A 23,751-nucleotide genomic window follows, 5' to 3' on the forward strand; every position below is an offset into this window, starting at 1 on the left:
AAAAAGGTATGGAGACCGATCCCAGCAACTACCGAGGCATTTTGCAGGAGCACTGTTAAAACGTATGACGACATGGGTAAACCGAGAAAGCATTCTTAGTGAATTTCAGACAGGCTTTCGAAAGGGTTTCTCTACAGTCGACAGTGTTTTCGTGCTGACATCAATCGCCCAAACCTTTCTGCAACAAAAAAGGAAGCTGTACATTTTCTTTGTAGATTTTAAAGCCGCCTTTGATACAGTGAACCGAAATAGCCTACTGTATAAACTTGCCAACTCGGTCTCTCAACAAAAGCCATACTAGCACTGTCCAGTATCTATGAGGATAACAAAGCAAGTGTTTGGGACGGATCAGAGCTCTCGAAATGGTTCGATACCAACAGTGGAGTTAAACAAGGCTGCATTCTCAGCAATAGCAAAAGGACCTCAAAGTTTGAAAAATGCTGAAATTGACCAACTTTGCGGAGCTCTCAGAGACAAATGGATGCATGGCTTGGTTCGATGTTAAAGTTTTTTAAAAGATACACTCTTTATCTTTTAAACCCCATACTTAAAAAAATTTTAAGATTTTTTTTAAGGCAGAAACAAATTCTAGAAAACATAGTCAAAAAACATAAAAGTATACAGCTGCGGTCAAAATGGTAGTAGTGTTGCCGCCCTGTGTATTTAAAAGTTTGTTGTTGTAATTGATCTTTTCCTGGTAATATTGTATTGATTATAATTTTACTATTAGACTAATTGGATAAGAAAAAATTACAACATGAAACTTTTAAAAACACAAGACGGCAACACTGCTACTATTTTGACCGCAGCTGTATGTTTTTCAGTTGTTTTTTGGAATTTATTTCTGCCTTAAAAAAAATCCTAAAATTATTTTATGTAAGGGGTTTGAAAGATAAAGGGTGTATCTTTTAAAAAACTTTAGCTTCGAACCAAGCCATGCATCCATTTGTCTCTGAGAGCTCCGCAAAGTTGGTCAATTTCAGCATTTTTCAAACTTTGAGGTCCTTTTGCTAAGAATCCTTGCGTCGGGGAACTCTTTGGAAAACGCAGTTTAACTTGGGTATTCGTAACGAATCCAAAAATATAGCATTCATCGAGGTTTATTTTTGATGCTGCATAGTGTAATCATTATTTTTGATAAAAAAAAAATAAAACTTAAAGATAATCATTATTTCTGATCGGGAAAAATAAAACTCACTTGGACTTGGATTCTGGATCCCGTTCAATGGTACTCTAATTTTAGTCAGTAATGGAGATACTTTCAGCCTTTGCTTAGGTTTATGTATTAAAAAATGGATTTCAGTCGAAATGCTCTTATCCTCCTCTCTCATTACTTAACTAATAAGAGCCGTGAGTTCTTCAACACAACCTGGAACAACATTTACCAAAATACTTCTACTTTCTGATATATTTAGTTAGTCCACTTAATCTAAAGAAGCTTTTTGTCTTATTCTTAAGAATTCGCGATTATTGAAGAGTCGATTAAAATGTCAAACGAACTATAAGAAAAAGGTAAGGAAAAGGCAAATAGTAAAAACTTCAAATATAGCATAGCATTTTGAACCCTGATTGCCAACCTTCTCTAAGATTTTTGAGTGAATCTTACTAAAAAGGCTTTTTAGTGTTAATATGTTCCAGGATGCAATTCCAAATCATCAGTTTGGTTTCAGGAGTCTGCATAACGCTGCTGAACAAATGCATAGGGTGGTCAACCATATCCTTAAAGCATTCGAGGCGAAAAAGTATTGTTGCGCAGTATTTCTAGATGTCAAGCAAGCCTTCGATCGAGTCTGGCACAGTGGATTGCTCTATAATCTGAAACACATTCTTCCACCGACATTCTTTGATCTCCTTCGCTCATTTCTAATTGGTAGAACCTTCCAGGTAGATGTTCGAGGATACAAGTCTGCCTCAAGGCCTATTCTTGCTGGAGTCCCTCAAGGAAGTGTTCTGTGGCCTGTCTTGTATACAATATTTACCTCGGACCTTCTGTCGCCCGGAGGCAGGAATGTTTTAACAGCTACCTATGCAAATGACACAGCATTTCTGCCGACAAGTGCTCTGCGAAGAGAGGCGACAGATATGGTGCAAGACATGCTAAAAGAGTTTGAGGCCTGGGCGTCGAGGTGGAATATCGCAGTTAATCCTGCCAAATCTCAGCATGCAACCTTTTCATTGAACAGGCTGAACACTTATCGCCTAACCTTAGACGGGACTCCAATAAAGCACTCGGACACGGTTAAGTACCTTGGACTTACTCTGGACAGGCGGCTTACCTGGAAGCAGCACATTGTGGCAACCTGTGCTTAAGTTAGGCAAAAGAGCGAAAACCCGGCTCTTCAAAGCAACCTTGATGCCTAGTCTACATTGGGGTATACACTTCTGGGGCACTGCCTGTAACACTTCTATAAAAAGAATTGAATCCTGCCAATCCAAAATTTTAAGACATATGATAAACGCCCCGTACTATCACTATGGACGGCAGTCCATGTAGTGACGAAGCGCACCAGGAGAGTGTGCGAAGGCGACTACTATATATACACGAAGAAATGAAAATCTGCTGTGATAGTCAGATCGTAATGAGTAATACACCAATCGAAAGGTATTGCAAAAACTTAAAGGATTGCATACCAAGACTTTAAGAAAACCAATTGGCTTGGGAGAGAGAGCAGTGAAAGTGAAAAAGTGCAAATTTCGAAATTTGGAGCTGTTGGGGCCGGTGGGGATAAATGCCCCCTCGCAATGTTTTAGTTGTGTTCCTATTAAAAATACCCGTCGAATGAGGGGTCATATGATAAATTTTCTTCTTCTTCCCAAAATGAAAATTTAATTCTGTTTGTCAGTTTGTCCACTTGTCCAAAATATGTTTTTTAAGTTCTGAAAATTTGATATGACGTTCATCACATCGATATAAAAAACTTTTGTTCTACCACTTTTGGAAAACCTTGCTAGTTTAGCGGGAAAACAGCTATAAATAGCTAAAATTCGGAAAGCCGTAACTTCTATACTACTAAAGCTACAGACTTGTGTTGCATCTCGTTTGAAAGGTATTTTTAAATGCTATAAATGCCTTCTATATACATTTTGTGTAAATGTAATAGTTAAAAAGATATGAACAAAAGAAAATTTGTTTAAACTTTTTTTTTAGCTTTTTTTTAATTTTCTCAAAAACGGCTCTAACGATTTTCCTTACAACTTTAAACTGTATAGCCCTTAAGATTCCTTAAATTTTGGTTTATATCATGTTTATGTAAAAAATCGCGTTTAAAAGTTATTCAGAAACGAAAATAGCCACTTTTGACAGCTCAGAACAACTAACGCTTCCTGAGTGTTTAATTTTGTGCGTGGGTATCCAAACTGTATTTTAGGCTCATAGAATCATTTCAATTGTTTTAAGGAGTTCCAAATAGGAAACTTTTGTTTCACGAATTTTGGAAAAACCCGCTGCTTTAGCGGAAAAAAAGCTAGAAATAGCTTATTTTCGTTAGTTTGTAAGTTCTACACTACAGCTACAGACATGTGCTATACCTCGTTTAAAAGGAATTTTAAAATACTTAAACGCGTTTTTAACTTAATTTGTTTAAATACAATGGTTTACAAATTATGATTGACCAATTTAAATTTAAATGTATATACTAGCTCCTATGAGAGCAAATATAAACAAACAAAAACTTCTGATATCAAATAAAAACACCTCTTAACGAGGTAAGAAACTAGTGACGATCGCACCTTCAACATACAAAAGTTCTGATATCAACATTTGTGACGAAAAATTATTACACTCGTCATTACATACACTTTCTAAGATTTTCTCTTTCGGCCCGCTGCAATAGAAAATGCCTATGAAGGTAAAAAGGCTAAAATAGTATGCTAGGGCGGGCCGAATGAGAAAATATTAGAAAGTCTACTTAATGACGAGTGTAATAATTTTTCGTCACAAATGTTGATATCAGAACTTTTGTATGTTGAAGGTGCGATCGTCACTAGTTTCTTACCTCGTTAAGAGGTGTTTTTATTTGATACAAGAAACACTACTATTTTTCGAGATCTTAAAATTAATCCTGTTTGTAAATCTATCACCAATACTGCCATTCGCTACAGATCAAGACTCGTCTCCCACACAAAACAGACTTGCTTTCAGACTTTCCAGACCTATGAACAGAAGAAGACTAAAGAGATTGCACCCATCAGACAATTGGATACTTGGACGGCACGCTTGAGGAAAACTCATTCCAGACTTAGACGCTTAGACTGCAACACTGCTCAATTTTTGTAATGACTCTATTTTTTATTCACTACTTTTGCTATTTTTACCATGGGTGAAAGTGAATTGAGTTTCACATAACACCCTCCAATAAACATTTTGTTGAGCACACGAAAAAAAAAAATTTCTAAACATTCAGTCGAATTGGCTCGAACTAGTTTTAAGAAAACTACCACTTCTTAATCAAGGAAGTGACGCTACGGCCTCATGGAACTTTTTATCCGTGGACAGTCTTTAGGTGAAATTAGTAAGGAACTTGTGTTTATGCCAGCGGTCGGCACACACATACGATGACATTTTGTTTTATATATGTGTGAGTAATTCGCACTGGGCAGCTCATTGATGTGTGTGTGCAGACTGCTGTTTTACAGTGTCCGTGAGGAGCATCGGATGAGCAGAGCAATTCCCTATGCTCACTTAATAGGTCGCCGCCGACCGCTGGTTTATGCTAACGCAGATTCCAACCCGAAGAGATTTCTGTGTCACCCCTATGCTGGCAAATCACATTTAATATTGAAATACATTTTCGCCAGATTGTGAAAGGCAAAGTGTCTCAGGAAAACAGGTTTCCAAATAGAACAAATGGAAATGCTCAGTGTCTGAGCAAGACACTTTGAAACAAAAAACCCTTTTTTCCATAGTATCCTAAGGTAACAGATCTTTTTCTGACAGCCTGTAAAATAGGGACACTTTTGGGGAGCTCTGGCGATAAGTTTAAAAACGATCGCACAGTGGCGCCTTTTGACTTTTTTTTGGTAATAAATCATAACTTTTGAACCAGTGAAGATAATTGAATTTTGTAAACGGCAAATGATAGATAATTGATCCACCTTTCAAATTATTGCTTGAGACAGGGAGTGGGCGTGGCAGAGGCGTACTTACAAATCGGCAAAGTCAGAATTTAAAAACAAATCCATTTTTTTCCGACAAAAAAAAAACTTTTTTTAAAAAGTTTTTGTTTTTTTTAGTTTCTTTTTTCATGTTGTAATTTTTAAAACTTATTAAAAAAAATAAATAAAAAATTGGAATTTAAAAAAAAAATTTTTTTTTTTTTTTTAAATTACGTTTTGTTTAGTTTATTTTTTTATGTTTTAATTTTTAAAAACTAAAATAACAAAAAAAAAAAAAAAATTAAAGTTTTTTTTTAAAAATAAAAATTTTTATATTTCATGTTTTTTGAAATAATGGTCACAATTTGGTAAACTTGGTAAATCCAATAGACTTAACATTTCTGGACTATAATTACTAGATTCTAACTCTTTTCTTGACTTAACATGCCGCAATGAGGAAATTAGAGGATCAGAAGATGCAGCCAACATATTGAACAGATCCTCATTTTCCCTCATTCTTGATGTCTTAAATGTATTCAGCAATCTGTATTTTTTATAAAATTTGTTTAGCGATTCCTGCGCTTCTTCGGAAAGCTCTCCAATTGGCAAACACTGGTATTCGATTATTTCTTTTCCATGCGCCAATATCTTATGGACTGTCGGGGTCAATTTCTTTTGTGGATACAATTTATATTTTAAAGAAAGCGCTTCGGAAACATTTTCCGTGGTTAAATCATCAGTTGCATCTTTCAGTTTTCTTTTCCTTGTGCGTTCCTGACAATCCTCCATACTTTTAGATGGTCTTCCTCTTCCACGACCTGTTGATGTGGTGGGCTCTTCCTCGGCCGGTATATCCAGGATAGTTTCGTCATTGAGCCAGTCCTCGTATTTCATTGCAAACCTCCCTGCGTTGCGGCTGACATTCGTCCATTTCAATTTAATGCTTGCATATGTCAGATTAAGAGTGTGTAATATATTTTCGTTGCTCTGTTTTAGTTCTTCTATAACAGCTTCTTTGAACTCCGAATAGGTAGTTGTTGACCTAAACAGTTCATATAATTTTGAGTTTGAGTCATAGACTAATCCAGGGATTAAGCCTACAATGCAATATATAGTGTGAGGTATTACCTGATAGGTACAAACAGGTAAAGAGTTTATCAAACGCCTTAAAAAGTGAAACGCCAACCTTAGGTAGAATTACGCAATTTAAGTATTTTGCAGGTGTTCAAATTAAATTCCAGCCTACCTGTAGGAGACTGCAAGCTTATATTTTTCTGTCAATGAATGCCTACCTGTATGCACCTGCTAAATCAGAGGACAGTTATATGTTGTTTTGATTCTACATACTACTATATGTACCTGTACATGTATACCTGCATAATTTACCTTTGCATACTACCTGAAGGTAACGCCTCGGTTTTTCAATATTTTTGATAACTAATTGCCAGGCAAAACATATAAAAATTGTAAAATAAAATCCCCATTTGACAATCAATAATAACATAAAAAACGTTTCCCATGAATAGAGATGGTCATTTCACAAGGTAGCGCCATATGCAATTTCTTGGACCATGACTTTTTTCCCTTTTTTGGCTCTTAAAACCGCGGACGCAGGCGGACGCAGCTACAACTTTCGTAATATCAAGAAGAAAGTCCAAATAACGTTTTACGGAAGTATAAAAAAAATAGTATTAAATAGTTTTTTTTTTATTTTCCATCAAAGTTGAAAAATATGGAAAAAATGGACGTTTCGCAAATAACTCATAACTAAGAGATGCGCATGGCAAACTGCAATATGTTTTACTTTTTTTACTCTTAACTAACACACCAATCCGTGGAAAAAAGAAGCAAAGCGATTCGATACCTAGTTTTTAAGAAAAACCCCCCGGAAGTGTGAAAAATTACCTAAAAACGGTGTGTTTTTTTTAAGTGAAAAATTGTTCAACTTTGAAAATTCATATCTTTTACAAATTTTTGATTTGAAAAAGGGTTACATATTTGTAATAGTGGATCAATTACCTGTCGATTGGTATGGGTCACAACTTTCTAGGACAAAGTCGAAAAAGTGATTTATTGCACGTTTTTTGGCCCAAGGCGCCACTGTGGATCGGTCGAGCCATAGACAAATGCAAATTAAATTAGTACAAAATTTAACCTATTAACAATAACACAAAAATATTTAAGAGGTAACTTTTGACCTCTTTTTTTGTCCTTTTTAATTTTCTTTTGTCCTTACTTTCCCCGTTTTTTTTTGGCTGATCTGTCCTGTTGTAAAGCTGAGTGATGGCAGCACTGCCGAGTGTATTATTTTATCATCACCCTGAGAGGGAAAGAAATGTTATGTTTTAAAGAATGACAAGATCACCCTGTGGATTAATCGTGAAGTGTCGTTATCGATATTGACTATCGTATATAAGTATTTCCTATCTCTTCTTTTTCTGTACTCTTAAGATCGTGCATAATGCGGACCAATTAATAATGTATTTATTCAAATAATAAAGGACATATTAAGATAAAATAGTGTAAGATCCAGACACCTTTTAAAATTGTTTAAGGCGATTGTGGGGTTTGGAGGGGGCGTGGTCCTCGGCTGTGGGTAAATCCGAGACACGGCTAAATGGAGTCGGAAATGCTTTCTTCTAGCTAGTTTGTGTTTTTTTTTACAGTTTTGGAGTAAAGCACATAAACTCTAACTCTTAAATATTTTACGCGCCACACTCGCGCTCGCTGGATAGTGAACCTCGGACTCGTTAGGGCGTAACCGTTAGAAACAAGAAACTGTTGAGTTATTTGTAACCAACTAAAATTGACCTTGAGTCCTTAAAAATCACTAATAGATAACAAAAAGGTAGACACGCCCTATAACAACCGCATAATGCACAACAATTAACAATTAAGTCAAAAAGCCTGGCGCCCACATCCTTACAGATTTGAAAAAGTTTAAATGCCATTTTCTTGTGTTTATTAATACCTATCGATATTTTAAATTCTGGCAATCATTTAAAAGTTATGAGCAAAAAAATAAATGGCCAGTGGCTTTGACAACTGCATATCTCCATCTTCCTCACACTCCCTTAAGCTGAGTATCGGGTAAATGAGCACTTATTTGAGCCTAGTGGTAAAAGAAAACAAGTCCCGGAAGATTATTTTTTTCATCTGCAAAGCGTGCACCAGCAGAGAATTGCCCATATACTAAATATTGAATATTGCATAATTATTTTTGTTTGACTTTTTTTTAGACTATTTCCTAATAAGTTCTAAGCTCAATTTTTATTTTATCTTGCAAAATTACAAAATAATTAGGGGAGTGTAGGGTAATTTGACGAGTAGGGTAATGTGACGAACTCGTCGAAGTCGTCTCCCCTTATCGTGTCGACAATGTATTTAGAGTAATATTAATAAGAAGTCCCGTAATTTGTTCGTGAGGTAATTTTCGCTAAAAACGTAGTGCGCAAACTAGCAAACCTATTCAATTGTGTTTCAGCAGTGCCAGAGCAAAGATGAGTGGTAAATAAAATCAGGGAAATATATGCACGTATACCGTGTGTGACACCGTTTTTGCTCCAAGTCTACCTTGTAGGGTATCGTGACGAACTTTTTGTAGGGTATTGTGACAAACTTTTTTTATTCAAGAATTTTTTTTGCGATTTGTTAATTTGTTAATTAATAGGAATGATCTGCAAGGGTATTTAGCTTCCTTTCTTGTTTTGTTTGTGAAAAGGATGATTTACACCAAACGCTGTGGGATTTGGCTACGTTGAAATTTCGAATACAAATTTTTCAGAAATATGACTAGTAAATGTAAGTAACTTTCTGCTTTTACACTTTTAAAAAATATTGATTTTTGGAGAAGTTACATTAAAGAACAAATCGTTAGTCACATTACCCTACAACTTTTGAAAGTGCAAAAAAAGAAGGGTTCACGCCAAACACTGTGAGATTTGGCTGCATTGGAATTTTGAATTCAAATTTTACAGGGATATGCTCAGTAGATGTAAGCAACTTTCTGAGTTTACACTTTTAAAAAATATTGATTTTTAGAAAAGTTACATTCAAAAAACGAATCGTTCGTCACCTTACCCTACACTTCCCTACTTATTTAAACCGTAAATTATAAAAAAAGACTAAATTAAAATGGTAATTACCTGCCAAGTTACAAACTACAGCCCTGATTAGCTGATTGCGACTTCACCCGTATATTTACACTTGCAAACTGGGAAGAATAAACAAAAAACAAAATGCCAACTGCAAGTGCATCACTTGAGACTGGTTTAAGTTATTTTAATATTTGGTATGCAACTTTGTGGTACATCTTCAAATCTTTCAGACAAATATTTTTAAGAAATTTTAAATTTAAAATTAAGTGTTTTTTAAGAAAATTTTAAATTAATAAAGTTCTGTACGCCGGCGATTTCCGAAAATAAAATAATTATCCTCATGTTGCTTCATCAATTCTTCACGATGTGGAAAAATAAAATTTTTGTATTTGTAAGCAGGGTTCGTAAATAGCACTCATTTTAAATATCCCTCAAAAACAAGCCGACTATGATGAAAATAAATAAATATCAATCACGATACAAACAAATTGTCATCTTTGCTCATTCAAATATTCAAATTCATTCAAATATTCATCATGAGTGAGGAAAATAAAATGATTAAGAAGTGAGGGAAAACAAGAAAGGAAGCTAAATTCGGCCAGCCGAAGCTTATATACCCTTGTAGATAAAAGAATGCTCACTCGGTGCAGTTCCATGGATTCCAGATTCAGCGTTTCTATTTATTTAAATTTTGTTTTTAAGTAGTCAAGAATCAAAACGCCTACTTCCTACAAAGTTACAATGAATTTTCTTATATTTGTTTGAATATTCCTATGGGAGCCTTAAGATATAGTGATCCGATCCGGCTCTCTCCGACATATGTACTACCTGCAATAGAAAGAAGACTTTCGGGAAAGTTTAATCGCGATAGCTTTAAAACTGAGATACTAGTTCGCATAGAAACGGACAGACGGACAGACGGACAGGCAGACAGACGGACATGGCTAGATAGACTCGGCTTATGGTGCTGATCAAGAATGTATATACTTTATGTGGCCGGAAACGTCTCCTTCACTCCGTTGCAAACATCTGAGTGAAATTATAATACCCTCTACAAGGGTATAAAAATATCCCTCACGAGTGATGAAATGATCATTGATAATATTGTCGAAGACAAATAGCACAACAACTCAAGCGTCTTCGATCTATAATGGGCAGAAATAAAGTATTTAATCGGTGGTAGACTTAACAGAAGATTCAAAAGATGTAACCTGCGTTTACAAACATATGAATTGTATTAAAGTCTAGATAATAAAAAAAAGTATTTTAATCAAACTTGGTGTTAGTAGCATTAATTTGGTTAATATTTTCCTCAGTTTTTCCTCACAGTATGTCAAAAATGAGGAAAATGTATTTTTCCTATAAAGCAGTTGTGATTTTTTTCAGAAAAATATTCATCAGCCCTGCTTGGTTACTCCTCATTTTATTGTGACAAATATCACCGCCCTATTTTGAAATTATTTTGTTTGAGCAAAATGACAGATTGTGAGGGATATTTTACGAACCCTGTTTGCAAGACCTACTAGTAAAGACAACAGCGCAACGTGTAAGAAGAGAACAGCAATACGAGCACCGGAGAGCTCGAATATTTAAAAATTAATTTAATTAAAATTTAATTTAAAATTCTCTTAAAAAATACTTAATTTTAAAATTAAAAATTTAAAAATATCTCTCAAAGTTGCAATACCAAATATTAAAATAACTCAAACGAGTCTCAAGCTATGCATAACTGAAAAATCGGAGCTAATTTATAAAAATATTTTTTAAAAATAAAAGGTAAGAGATAAAAAAATACCGTTATATTTCAATCCTCTATCATTCGACCTATCGTTTCCGACCACATAAAGTATATATATATTTTTGATCAGCACCAATAACGGAGTCCATCTAGCCATGTCCGTCTGTCCAATTCTATGCGAACTAGTTTCTTAGTTTTAAAACTATCGCGATGAAACTTTCCCAAAAGTCTTCTTTCTATTGCAGGTACTACATATGTCGGAGCGAGCCGGATCGGACCACTATATCTTAAGGCTCCCATAGGAATAATTAAATATATATACTAAAGTTAATTGTAAATTTTTAGGAAGTAGGCGTTTTGATTTTTGACAACTTAAAAACCACATTTTTAATAGGCCATAACATATATGGAATCCCTAAACCTGCACCGATCGAATCAGCATTAATATAATGGTATTTAATTTATCTGCAAAAGTATAGCTTCCTTTCTTGATTTTTTAATTTATGATCATGTAAATGTTTATTTACTATGTTAAGTTGCACTCGAAGAATCCCTGATCGCAGTTAGCTTTTTCGACCCACGTCGAATTGACTCAGACGGCACTTGGAATAAAACTGCGTAAAGGAGAACATCGTGTGTCTATTTTTTGAAAACGATAAGTTCTGCCGGGGTCTATATGTTGCTTCAATAACTTATTTTCTATGGGCAAACAGTTGTTAAACCGCTTTCTAAATGTGTTGTTCATAATCTTAAAGCATACTTCAAAAAACCTGCATTTAAATTATTTTGAAATTCAGACCCCTCCACCAAGTCTCACATTTTTATACCCGTTACTTATAGAGTAAAAGGATATATTGTATTCGTTCAAAATTATGTAACAGGTAGAAGGAAGCGTTTCCGACCCCATAAGGTATATATATTCTTGATCAGGGCCGAGTCGATCTAGCCATGTCCGTCTGTCTGTTTGTCCGTATGAACGCTGACATCTCGGATACTACAAAAGCTAGAAAGTGGGATTACCCACACATATTCTTGGGTTTCCAACGCAGCGCAAGTTTATTTCAGCCGAGCGCCACGCCCTCTCTGACGCCCACAACCGCCTACCAACGATTTTAAAGTGTCTGGCGTCCACACCTTTGAAGATTTCCGAGAAGTATAAATACAATTTTGTTGTGAATATTTATATCTATCGAAATGTAGAAGACATTTTTCAAATCGGACTATTCATTAAAAAGTTATGCACAAGCAACATTTTTTTATATCCATCTCCCTCGCACTCCCTTTAGCTGAGTGACGGATATTATATAGTCGGGACATCAACCCGACTATAGCGTTCTCTCTTGTGTTTATTCGATTTGCTGATTGCGACGTTGTGGTCTTCACATATGTATGTATTGCTGCATCACTCTCTCGTGCTGGCCTGACCAGCTTAAGATTTTGGCAACGCTTTTAATTATACCCTTGCAGAGGGTATTATGATTTCAGTCAGAAGTTTGCAACGCAGTGAAGGAGACGTTTCCGACCCCATAAAGTATATAATAAAATGTTTGCACCATAAGTTTAATATAAAACAAGAAAGGAAGCTACCTTTGGCCAGCCGAAGCTTATATACCCTTGTATATAAAAGAATACTCACTCGGTGCAGTTCCAGGGATTCCAGATTCAGCGTTTCGATTTATTTCAATTTTGTTTTTAAGTAGTCAAGAATCAAAACGCCTACTTCCTACAAAGTTACAATGAATTTTCTTATATTTGTTTGGGAGCCTTAAGATATAGTGGTCCGATCCGGCTGGCTCCGACATATGTACTACCTGCAATAGAAAGAAGACCTTCGGGAAAGTTTCATCGCGATAGCTTTAAAACTGAGAGACTAGTTCGCATAGAAACGGACAGACGGACAGACGGACATGGCTAGATAGACTCGGCTATTGGTGCTGATCAAGAATATATATACTTTATGTGGTCGGAAACGTCTCCTTCACTGCGTTGCAAACATCTGACTGAAATTATAATACCCTCTACAAGGGTATAAAAAACTTTATTTAATTTAAATTAAAAAAATATTACAATATTTTTTTATTTGGAAGAACACCGACTGTCCTTAGACAAGTCTCAAACTGAACTCGCTTCTTAACTTAAACTTCTTTGATGATCATACCTCGGTTCTGAGCTTTAGAGCTTTCTATGCGTGGAGTTAGCTTTAATTGAGTGAGTTTTAAAATTGCCCTTTGGAATGTTGATTGATAATGCCCCGGCGACTCAATCCGATTGTTTAGTCTAAATCTTTTGGGGATTCTTTCTCATGGTAATTTTCCATTGAGGGTCCGAAAGTGTGGTAAGGAACTGATAACGTAATTTGATTCGATCTGGATGTTTAGTCTAAAGCCTGGGTACATTTGCAATTAGATATTGGCTGGTGGCGAACTAAGGTTATCTGAAGGGTGAATTCTGGGATGGTGTATGTGTGTGTAAGTGTGTGGGCGTATGGACATGTGCATAGAGTTATGTGGAACTATGGATATGTCACTATATATATTCTTGATCAGCATCACTAGACAAGTCGATCTAGCCATTTCCGTCTGTCCGTCCGTATGTCCTTCTGTTTCTACGCAAACTGGTCTCTCAGTTTTTGAGTCTTCTTTCTATTGCAGGTAGTACATATGTCGGATCCGACCGGATCGGACAACTATATCTTATAGCCCCCATAGGAAGGAATCGTTAAAAAAATTCTAGCTTCGTTTTTCTAGCTTTTCTAGCTTTGTTTTTTCAAATATTACCTTCTACTCTTGGGAATATTATTTTTTATATATTTCTGAATTTCGAATTAAATATTTTAAAAAATCGGATCACTATATCATATAGCTGCCGTAGGAACGGCCGAAAAATTAAATGGAAATTAATAGGAAAAAATTATATCTTTGTTGATTTTTATAACATTCTCTTCTACTCTGGGATATGACTATTTTTAAATATTTCCGAATTACGATTTAAATTTTAAAAAAATCGAACTACTATAACATATAGCTGCCATAGAAACGATCGAAAAATTAATGTGAAATAATAGGAAATTTAACATTTTGGCGATTTATAAATTAATTGAATGATCTGCAAGGGTATATAAGCTTCGGCTTACCGAAGCTAGCTTCCTTTCTTGTAAAAAAAAGTCTTATAGTGCTTGTTTTTTGTATACCTTTGCAGAAGGTATTAAATTTCAGTCAGATGTTTGCATCGCTGTGAAGGAGGCGTTATCGAACATATAAAACAGATATATTCTTGATCACCTCTAAGCCGAGACAATCTAGCCATGTCAGTCTGTCCGTTTCTATGCGAACTAGTATCTAAGTTGTAAAGCTATTGCTATGAAACTCTTCCAAGAGTCTTATTTTTAGTGCACACACAATTTTTTTGACAATTTAAAAACCATACCTTAAAATGGGCAATAATACATCTGATATACCTGTTATGAAACCCATCGAGAACATCGTAACAAACGGTAATGCAAATATTTAAAAAATTGAGGGCCATAAGCCCGAGGGCGTTGTGACATACACTCCTAAAATAATACGCTTACCTTCACATTAGTAGGATTACCAGATGCATCTCCCAATAATTTTTGAATCTGTTCCATTTTGTTGCTCACTTTTTCGAACAATTTCATTTTAATTTCTATTTGAATGTGCATCTTTTTCAAATCATTTTCCAGTGTACATGATTTATCTTCAGAACTTTTCAATTTTTTAGTTATACTATCATTAAATGTTCTTGCATTAAAGACGACACATCTAAGTTTTTCGACCTCAAGCATTGATGATGCCAACTGATTTTGAACTTTTGATAATGATAAGTCAACATTACGACGTCGTTCCTGAGATTTTTTTAATAGTTTCAAACGGTACGCAGTTGCTTTGTCGGTAATTAAGTGATCCTGCGCCAACTTTAAAATGGTGTCCTCACAGCGAAACTTTTTTGTCTGATATTTATCTAGCGTGTAGTCTAGCTTACGAATTTCGGAGACAAGTCGCGTTCCCTCTCTTATTGCGTCTTGCAGATCGTTTTCCATAGTATTTAAGAACTCTGGAAGTTCATCAAGTTTTCCTTGCAGCCTGAGAAGCGTTTCGTTTTCATCCTCACCTTTAAATAAAAAATAATTTTTTCCACAATATTATAAAACAAGAAAATAAACTAACTTCCGCAAGCCGAAGTTTAAATATCATTGCTTATAAATGCAGATTTAAAAATATTTAAACCCATATTGATTATAAGTTATTATTGTTTTTCTTACTTCCTTCCAGGGGTCGGAAAACAATACATATGTATAGTACATGAAAATGTCTAACGCACAGTATACTATTCCTTGTGTATTATACATGTGTGATATAAAATGTGAAGTATTTATTTAAATAAAAGACACGAGAAAAATACATGTTTTTTATTTTGACATGTACAATAAGTCGTGTACTTTATTTCTGACGAGTACGAACTAATTTTGATTTCGTACATTACTGTTTAGTTTATACTTAACAGAGAATATATCATTAACTATTTCCCGTGATGCTGTTATATAAATGACCATATCTGCTAAAGAAATCGCGGTTTTTCATCTTTTATGATAAAGCGCAATTGGTTATGCAGTTAAACGAGTGAATATATACAATGGCCTTCACCTTCTGAAGAATTGGCGGTTTTTCATCTTTTATGATATAGCGCCATTGGGAATACTGTTATTCAAGTAAATATATAAATATATATCATCTCAAGAATTCGCGGTTTTTTACCTTGCATGTTAAATCCTCTAAGTGATAGCGCTGTAAGAGTAAATATACAAGGACCATTATCTCCTCAAGAATTCGCGGTTTTTTATCTTGAATGATAAAGCCTCTAATTAATAGCGTTGTACGAGTAAATATACAAGTGACCATTATCTCCTTAAGAATTCATGGTTTTTAATATTGTATAATTAAGCCTCTAGTGATGGTGTTATACGAGCTAGACTCCTGCATGAATCTATTCAAATTGTATTATACATACTGTACACGATTAAATGTACTCAAATGAGTACACCTTTTTTGAGTACACCTTAAAAATGAATGCTACGATCATTCATCGATTTTCATGCTGTACACCTCATAAAAAAGGTGTTCAGTAAAAATTTCATATGAACAGTAGTGTGCTTACTGTCATTCACAACAATAATATTGAAACTGTATGAAAATAATTTCGTAAGCATGGAAATGGAAACCGTAAGAATAATTATCAAATTTGTAAGATTGATGGTTAATTTTTATATTTGTGGTACATTTACTGGAATTGTCTAAGACCGAGATGGCAAATAAAAAATGTAAAATAATTAGTGGAGAATACACCGTGACCAATAAACGAGGAAGCAGCAAGGTATGGAACACCTTTGGGAAAATTGATGACCGTAAAGGACAAGAGTTAAAAAGTGTTGTGTGCTGCAGAACTTGCAAAAATGTTTATCGATTTAAAAAAAAGTACTTCAAACCTTGTAAAACATAAGTGCTACATAATAGATAATACAATGAGGACAGCTGGGCCAGAAGAAGTGGAAGTGGATTTGGCAACAAAACATAACGGAGTAAAAATTATAACGGAATGGACTTTAAAAAATGGACGGTCTTTTAATATAATTGACGACTCAGGACTAAAAAAGGTAGCGCAGTTTCTCATTAAAGTCGGTGCCACCTTTGGGGAAAATGTAAATATTAATAAGTTATTGCCCCATCCAACCACTATCTCAAGAAACATATCGAAAATTTATTTCGACTACTTCACGGAGATAAAAAATGAAATTCTGAAAAATAAAAGTCACGGCTATAGCATAACGACAGATATTTGGACTGACGACCATTTAAAAACGTCCTATTTATCGCTTACCATGAATTTTATCACAGAAGGGAGTTTAGTTAATCGATTATTGGCAATAAAATCAATGAAGGGTGAATCTTGTACCAGTAAGTAAAAACACAGCAACAAATTTGCTTTAACAAAGAATATCCATAGGCATAAGAATAAAACGAAAAATTTTCAAAATTTTGAACGAATTTAAATGTGACCTGGAACTAGACGAACCTATCATAGTTACAGATCGAGGTTCAAACATGATATCGGCATTTCGTGGACTACCACATATATTTTGCATCAACCATTTATTGCATAATATAATTGATAAATCAATAAAGGAAGTTCCAGAACTAGAATAATTGGTTAAACGATGCAGTAAGCTCGTTGGAATGAATTTCAGCTTGGACATTTCCCTTAAAAGTTTTTGCCCAACACGGTGGAACACCGTATATTACCTGATTAAATCGATAGAAACAAACTGGATTCAAATTATAAATATTTTAAAAGACAAAAACCAAATGGAAAAGGTAGCGGAAATAAGATTGAGCAACTTGAGGGAACTTATAAAATTACTGTCTCATTTTGAAATGGCATCCAAAAAATTAGAAGCTACGAAGGAACCAACATTGCATTTGGCCATTCTACATATTAATCATTTACGAAAAATTTGCAGTTTAGACACAGATGATCCGGAAATTATTCAAAATACCAAATTTAAGTTACTTACTCTTATTCAAAGTGGAGTTCTCCAAAATTTAACAAAGTTCCATAGAATGGCTTTATTTCTAAACCCGTAAACCAACAAGTTGTCCCAGTTTTCCGAAGAGGAAAAAGAGGAAACAATTGGCGACATAAAAACCATTATAAATTTGTATGCTTCTGATTCTTTGGAAAACCATATCCCTTCACCCGACCATGAGATAGATGCCATATTTTCGGACAATTTCTCAACCAACGAGGACCGCAATACTTCGGAAAAAATTAATAATGAAATATACTTATACGGAAATGTACGCGTTGGATTCAACTCCACATTTGACATCCTTCAATGCACTCAGAAAAAAAAATTTCCTTAATTTAGGTCCATTGACCTTGATTTAAGGAATAATGGCTTTAAAATGGCTAAATAAGGCTATACATGGACTTAAAAGTTTTCTTCCCATATGCATTTTAAGTCTACATGGGCTAAAAATGGATCTAAGTCCATGTAACAGTCCATCCCTTTTTAGACCATTAGACCATTAAGTCCATGTATAGCCTTATTTAGCCATTTTTAGTCCATCGTTCCTTAATTTAAGGAACGTGGAATTAAATCAAGGTAATTTTTTTTTCTGGGTGTGGTGGGCCACTTCAAAGGATCAGTTCCCACTGCTTTTTAAAAAAAGCTGCAAAATCTTTGCGGCTTCTGCAAGCAGTGCAGCGTCGGAAAGAGCGTTTTGTATTGCAAAAAATTTAATTTCGGACAAACGTTGCAAAATTGGTACAAATAAAGACATGGTTAATCAAATTATGTTCTTAAACGACAATATTGACACAATAAACATAAATGTAGACACCGACACAGACAATAAAGATGAATGAAAAATAAATTAATCAAGTAACCAATTTCAAGCACCATGGCCAATACTAATTTTTAAATTTTCATATCTTTATCAATTATAATCGAAAAATGGAACACCGAATTTATCAGCTTATATATGAAAACATGGTTGTCCCATATGGTCTTTTGTTTCTGATAAAAGTGTGGCTTATAGGTAAAGAAAGTTAAAGAATTCAGGATTGTAGAATAAAAATCAATTTATAACTTTTTAAATCCAAATTTTAAAAATAAAATTTTAATATCATTCAGTGTACACTTGGTATACTGTACAGCAATAATACTTATAATAATACTTATAATAATACTTATAATAATACTTATAATACATAAAATTACTTATTATGGTTTTACAAGTTTTTAACAAGTATGTTAAGTGTTAACATAACAGGGATGTACGAAATCGAAATTATTTCGTACATGTCAGAAATAAAGTACACGACGTATTGTACATGTCAGAATAAAATGTATTTTTCTCGTGTCTTTTATTTAAATAGAATACTTCACATTTTATTTCACACATGTATAATACACAAGGAATAGTACACTGTGCGTATCAATCATTTTCATTTATTATACATTTGTATAGTACTTTGTGTGTCATTTTCCGAACATAACAGATATGGGTGATTTCACGTCAAAATTGACACAAATTTTAGGGTCACCTCTCAGAAAAATTCAACATCATTTTCTTTCAATAGATGATCGAAATATAATTACCCGTATTCTTCATATTAAGGGCAGTTTTCTCGTCCGTTATTTAGTTTGCCTGCCGGGACAACGGAGCGATAAACAAAAAATGGGTTACTCGTCCTTACGTTAGCGCAGGTAGCGACAAATTTTGTCGCGGTACTTCATCCACCGTGCCAAATTTGTGCGGTTGGACTTGTGCGCAAGTGTTGCCAGACATTCGAGCGTTGTCAATCTGGTTCCACTCTTCATTAGAAAACAGGTGATTCTATTTACAGTTAAATATAAATCAAAATTGCTAAAGTCATCCAATTAATTTTAAAACGAATTCCCGAGCGATTTGTCTGAAGTACGAACCTATCGGCGCAGATATCAAGATCAAAGAAATTACTTCCAACATTACAGTGATGAAGAATTTGTTAAAAGGGTTCGCTTGCGAAAAAGCGGTGCTATTTGTTTTGCAAAAAATTGTTTTGCGACTTGAATCTGAAGTAAAGATGTAAGTGCATTCATTTGATTTTACTGATTCCATATAGTCAAAATCCATTATTACAGGGAAACGACAATAATTTTCTCATAACTCTTAGATTCTACGCAAGTGGCTTCTTAAGGAAGTTCATTTTGCTATAACGTCTTTTTCAAAACAATTTATGAAGTACCCGCGTATTGAAGATCTTCAATAGCCAAGTTTCCGAAAATCATTGGAGCCATAGATTGCACGCATGTAAGAATTCAATCTCCCGGAGCCGATTTCGAAGACACCGGTTCTACAAGAATTGTCTCTTGTTCATCGGTATAATTTTTACCGCGAAACTTTCTTTCTGCCGACATTGTTATACCCTTGCAGAGGGTATTATAATTTCAGTCAGATGTTTGCAACGCAGTGAAGAAGACGTTTCCGACCACATAAAGTATATATATTCTTGATCATCATCAATAGCGAATAAAGAAATAAATAAATAAATAAATAGCGGAGTCCATCTAGCCATGTCCGTCTGTCCGTTTCTATGCGAACTAGTCCCTCAGTTTTAAAGCTATCGCGATGAAACTTTCCCAAAAGTCTTCTGATTTCTATTGCCGGATCGGACCACTATATCTTATGGCTGCCATAGGAATAATTAACAAAATAATAGAAAAAACTTTAAAGAAAGTAGACTTTTTGATTTTTGACAATGTAAAAACAACATTTTAGGTAAGCATACCTGCAAGGGTATATAAACTTCGGCTGGCCGAAGTTAACTTCCTTTCTTGTTTTTTTATTAGTTTGAAATTTTGTTTAAATCATTATCTGTGAGTATGACTGTTTTATGGTATTTTTCTATAGTTTATCTACCAGTCAATTTTAAAATGAATTCGCTAGCGATTTATCTTCAAACCAAACTCTGTGGGATATCGTCGATATATCCAGGCCAAAGAAATTACTTCGAACGTTACAGTGATGAAGAATTTGTTAAAAGGTTTGGCTTGTGTAAAGGCACGGTGCTATTTGTTTTGCAAAAAATTGTTTTGCGACTTGAATCTAAAGTAGAGAAGTAAGTGCATTCATTTGATTTAATTAATTCTATATAATCAAAAACCATTATTACAGGGAAACGACAACGTCATGTGTTAAGCGGCAGTTTTCTTACAACTGTTGGCGATATTTGTGGTGTGGCCACAGCCAGTCGAGTTGTTAAGGACGTTTATTTTGCTATAGCGTCCGTTCTTTTACAAACCAAACAGATTTGGCCAAAAAAAAAATTTCACATTTTCTCATTTTTTAATCAATTAAAAACTTACACCGTCTATTTAATAAACAATAATTTTAAATTTATTTTATTTATTATTTTTTTATATTATGTAATTTATTAAACATTTTTAAATATTTATTCTAACTAGGAAAATAATTTTTTTTCGGTCAAATCCTGATACACGTGTTTACTTATTTTCCGAATAGTACGTGTAAAAAAAGTTTCAGGCAAATCAATAATGTGAGCCAATAAAAGGTGTTCGGTTTGTAAAAGAACCGCCCATATACATTTAAATTTAAATTGGTCAATCATAATTTTTAAACTATTGTATTTTAACAAATTAAGTTAAAAAGGCGTTGAAGTATTTCAAAATACCTTTTAAACGATGTATAGCACATGTCGGTACCTTTAGTAGTGTAGAACTTACAAACTAACGAAATATAGCTATTTTTAGTTTTTTCCCGCTAAAGTAGCGGCTTTTTCCAAAAGTCGTAGAACAAAAGATTCCTAGATGGAACTCTTAAGTGCAAATTTACTGATTCCATCACCCTAAAATACAGTTCGGATACCCTCCCACAAAATTCAATACTCAGGGAGCGTTAATTGTTCGAGCTGGCAAAAGTGGCTATTTTCGAATAAAAATAACTTTTAAACGTGACTTTTTACAGTAATGTGTTATATACCAAAATTTAAGGAATTTCAAGGGCTATACAGTCTAAGGTTTTAAAGAAAATCGTTAGAGCCGTTTTTGAGAAAAATAAAAAAAAGCTAAAAAAGTTTTAAAAAATTGTCTTTTGTTCATATTTTTTTAACTATTACATTTACAGAAATTGCATATAGAAGGCGTTTATAGCATTTAAAAACCCCTTTCAAACGAGATGCAGCACAAGTCTGTAGCTTTAGTAGTATATAAGTTACGGATTTCCGAATTTTAGCTATTTATAGCTGTTTTCCCGCTAAACTAGCGAGTTTTTCCAAAAGTGGTAGAACAAAAGTTTTTCATATCGATGTGATGAACGTCATATCAAATTTTCAAAACTTAAAAAACATGTTTTGGACAAACTGACAAACTGACAAACAGAATTAAATTTTCATTTTGGGAAGACGAAGGAAATCTTATTTTGGCTATAACTTTTGAACGGAGCGTCGGATTTTGACAAATGACGGGTATTTTCAAAAGGAATACAACTAAAACATTTCGAGGGGGCTTTTATCCCCACCGGCCCCAGCAGCTCCAAATTTCGAAATTTTCACTTTTTCACTTTCACCGCTCTCTCTCCCAAGCCAATTAATTTTCTTAGAGTCTTGGTATGCAATCCTGTTAGTTTTCGAAATACCTTTCGATAGGTGTATAATTCATTATGATCGGACCATCACAGTAGATTTTCATTTCTTCGTGTATATATAGTAGTCGCCTTCGCACACTCTCCTGGTGCGCTTCGTCACTACATGGACTGCCGTCCATAGTGATGAAGACCTTTTATCTGCAATCGTGTCCCATTGCATAACTTTGGGGGACTTAAATATTGCAATAACATTACGTGTGCTCCAATCCTAAGAGACAGATTTTACTGAAAAATTCCAGGAGGATTCAAAGAATTTAAAAATTCAAAAGGGTAATGAACAGCATTGGAGGAGACTTCTAAACCATCAAATGAGTTTAGCAATAAATTATTAATAGTAGTTGCTCTTTCATTTTTCGTTGTCAAAATGGCGCGCTCAGATAGCCAATCTAAGCTTTTATTTGATATGTTAGAAATGTCAGGAAATATTTTGGGTGTAAGGTCTTGAACGTTTTTGACTACATTTCCTAAGCGTTATAACTATTTTTCCATCAACTGTTTCGTGAGCGCTAGTTTTTTTATCTGTGGCCAGCTCTTGCACCTCGTTGCACAACAGAAAGGGTTTGGCGAAAGTCTCCAGCTAGCAGGACTGTACTACCACCCATCAACATAGTATTCTCATTAATATCTTGCAGGGTTCTATTTATGGCTTCAAGCCCAGATTTATGCAGTGTTGGGACATACCTAGATACTTTTACCTAGGTACGTACCTAGGTACAATTTAGTGGTACCTTTTACCTTACCTAGGTATAAAAATAATTGGGTACCTTTTACCTTACCTAGCTACAAATTTGTATATACCTTTGGAATTATTAAGGTACTTACATAGGTATTAAACATTGCTCTGATTTAAACTAGCCACGTCTGACTGCGACACTGAAATAAGCTAAATCCACCACATCTACACGTCATTGTATCATTTCGTTTCGAAATTGTAATAGTCAGAACGCAGCATTAAAAGTCATTGGAAATTAGCCGTTCTCATGTTTGTTTTGTAAAGTTACCTTTGCATTGCAATTTTCTCAAATGCACAAAACAATTTGACTTTGCGCGACAGACATGGCCGAAAAAGAAAATTTAAACGAGAAAGTGTTGCCAACAATATTAAATGGCAAATTTTTTAACCCGGACGGCAAGTGCGTGTTGTGTGTTAATAAAACAATAAAATTCGATGATAAATCGACAGGAAATCTGCACACACAGCCTATGCCTTTTTTTATGTGTGAGATATGTACATATACACATTACTTACATATGTACATATTTGAGAATGAAAACTAATCGCGGTTTTATTTTATATAATTTTGTGCACGAATGTATGTTCCCATCACTACATCAATTTATTTATGAAACCAAAGTGTATTTGGCGCGCAAAAATGCCGTATGTACGTAAACAAACGGCATATACATATGCACAATATACATATAGTCAATGTTTCTACATACGGAATTTTTGCGCGCCAAATATGTACATAAGGGTTTCATAAATATATTAATGAAGTAATACGTGCATACAATTATTCATGCCGCGTGTTTTAAAAATATATACACAAAATTATTTAAGCTTATATTTATAAATAATTGGATTTAATGTCAACAT

At 34.4% G+C, this 23,751-nt stretch overlaps 2 protein-coding genes across 4 annotated transcripts in view; one reads left to right on the forward strand and one right to left on the reverse strand.

The window, feature by feature from the left end:
• Positions 1-23,751, reverse strand: part of l(2)41Ab (lethal (2) 41Ab) — a 344,790-nt gene that overhangs the window by 303,613 nt on the left and 17,426 nt on the right. For all 3 annotated transcript variants that reach the window (XM_070214114.1, XM_044393648.2, XM_070214333.1), the window contains exon 3: positions 14,501-15,060. In XM_070214114.1, coding sequence (XP_070070215.1) covers positions 14,501-15,060 — 560 coding nt within the window. The remainder of the gene's footprint in view (positions 1-14,500; positions 15,061-23,751) is intronic.
• LOC138913840 (uncharacterized) overlaps positions 10,951-23,751 on the forward strand; it is a 73,298-nt gene continuing 60,497 nt past the window's right edge. Inside the window, exon 1 of the mRNA XM_070218919.1 lies at positions 10,951-10,967. The gene's annotated coding sequence lies outside the window, so the exon portion shown is untranslated. The remainder of the gene's footprint in view (positions 10,968-23,751) is intronic.

Source organism: Drosophila takahashii, chromosome 2L (genome assembly GCF_030179915.1).
Source record: "Drosophila takahashii strain IR98-3 E-12201 chromosome 2L, DtakHiC1v2, whole genome shotgun sequence".
In the NCBI taxonomy this organism is placed as follows: domain Eukaryota; kingdom Metazoa; phylum Arthropoda; class Insecta; order Diptera; family Drosophilidae; genus Drosophila; species Drosophila takahashii.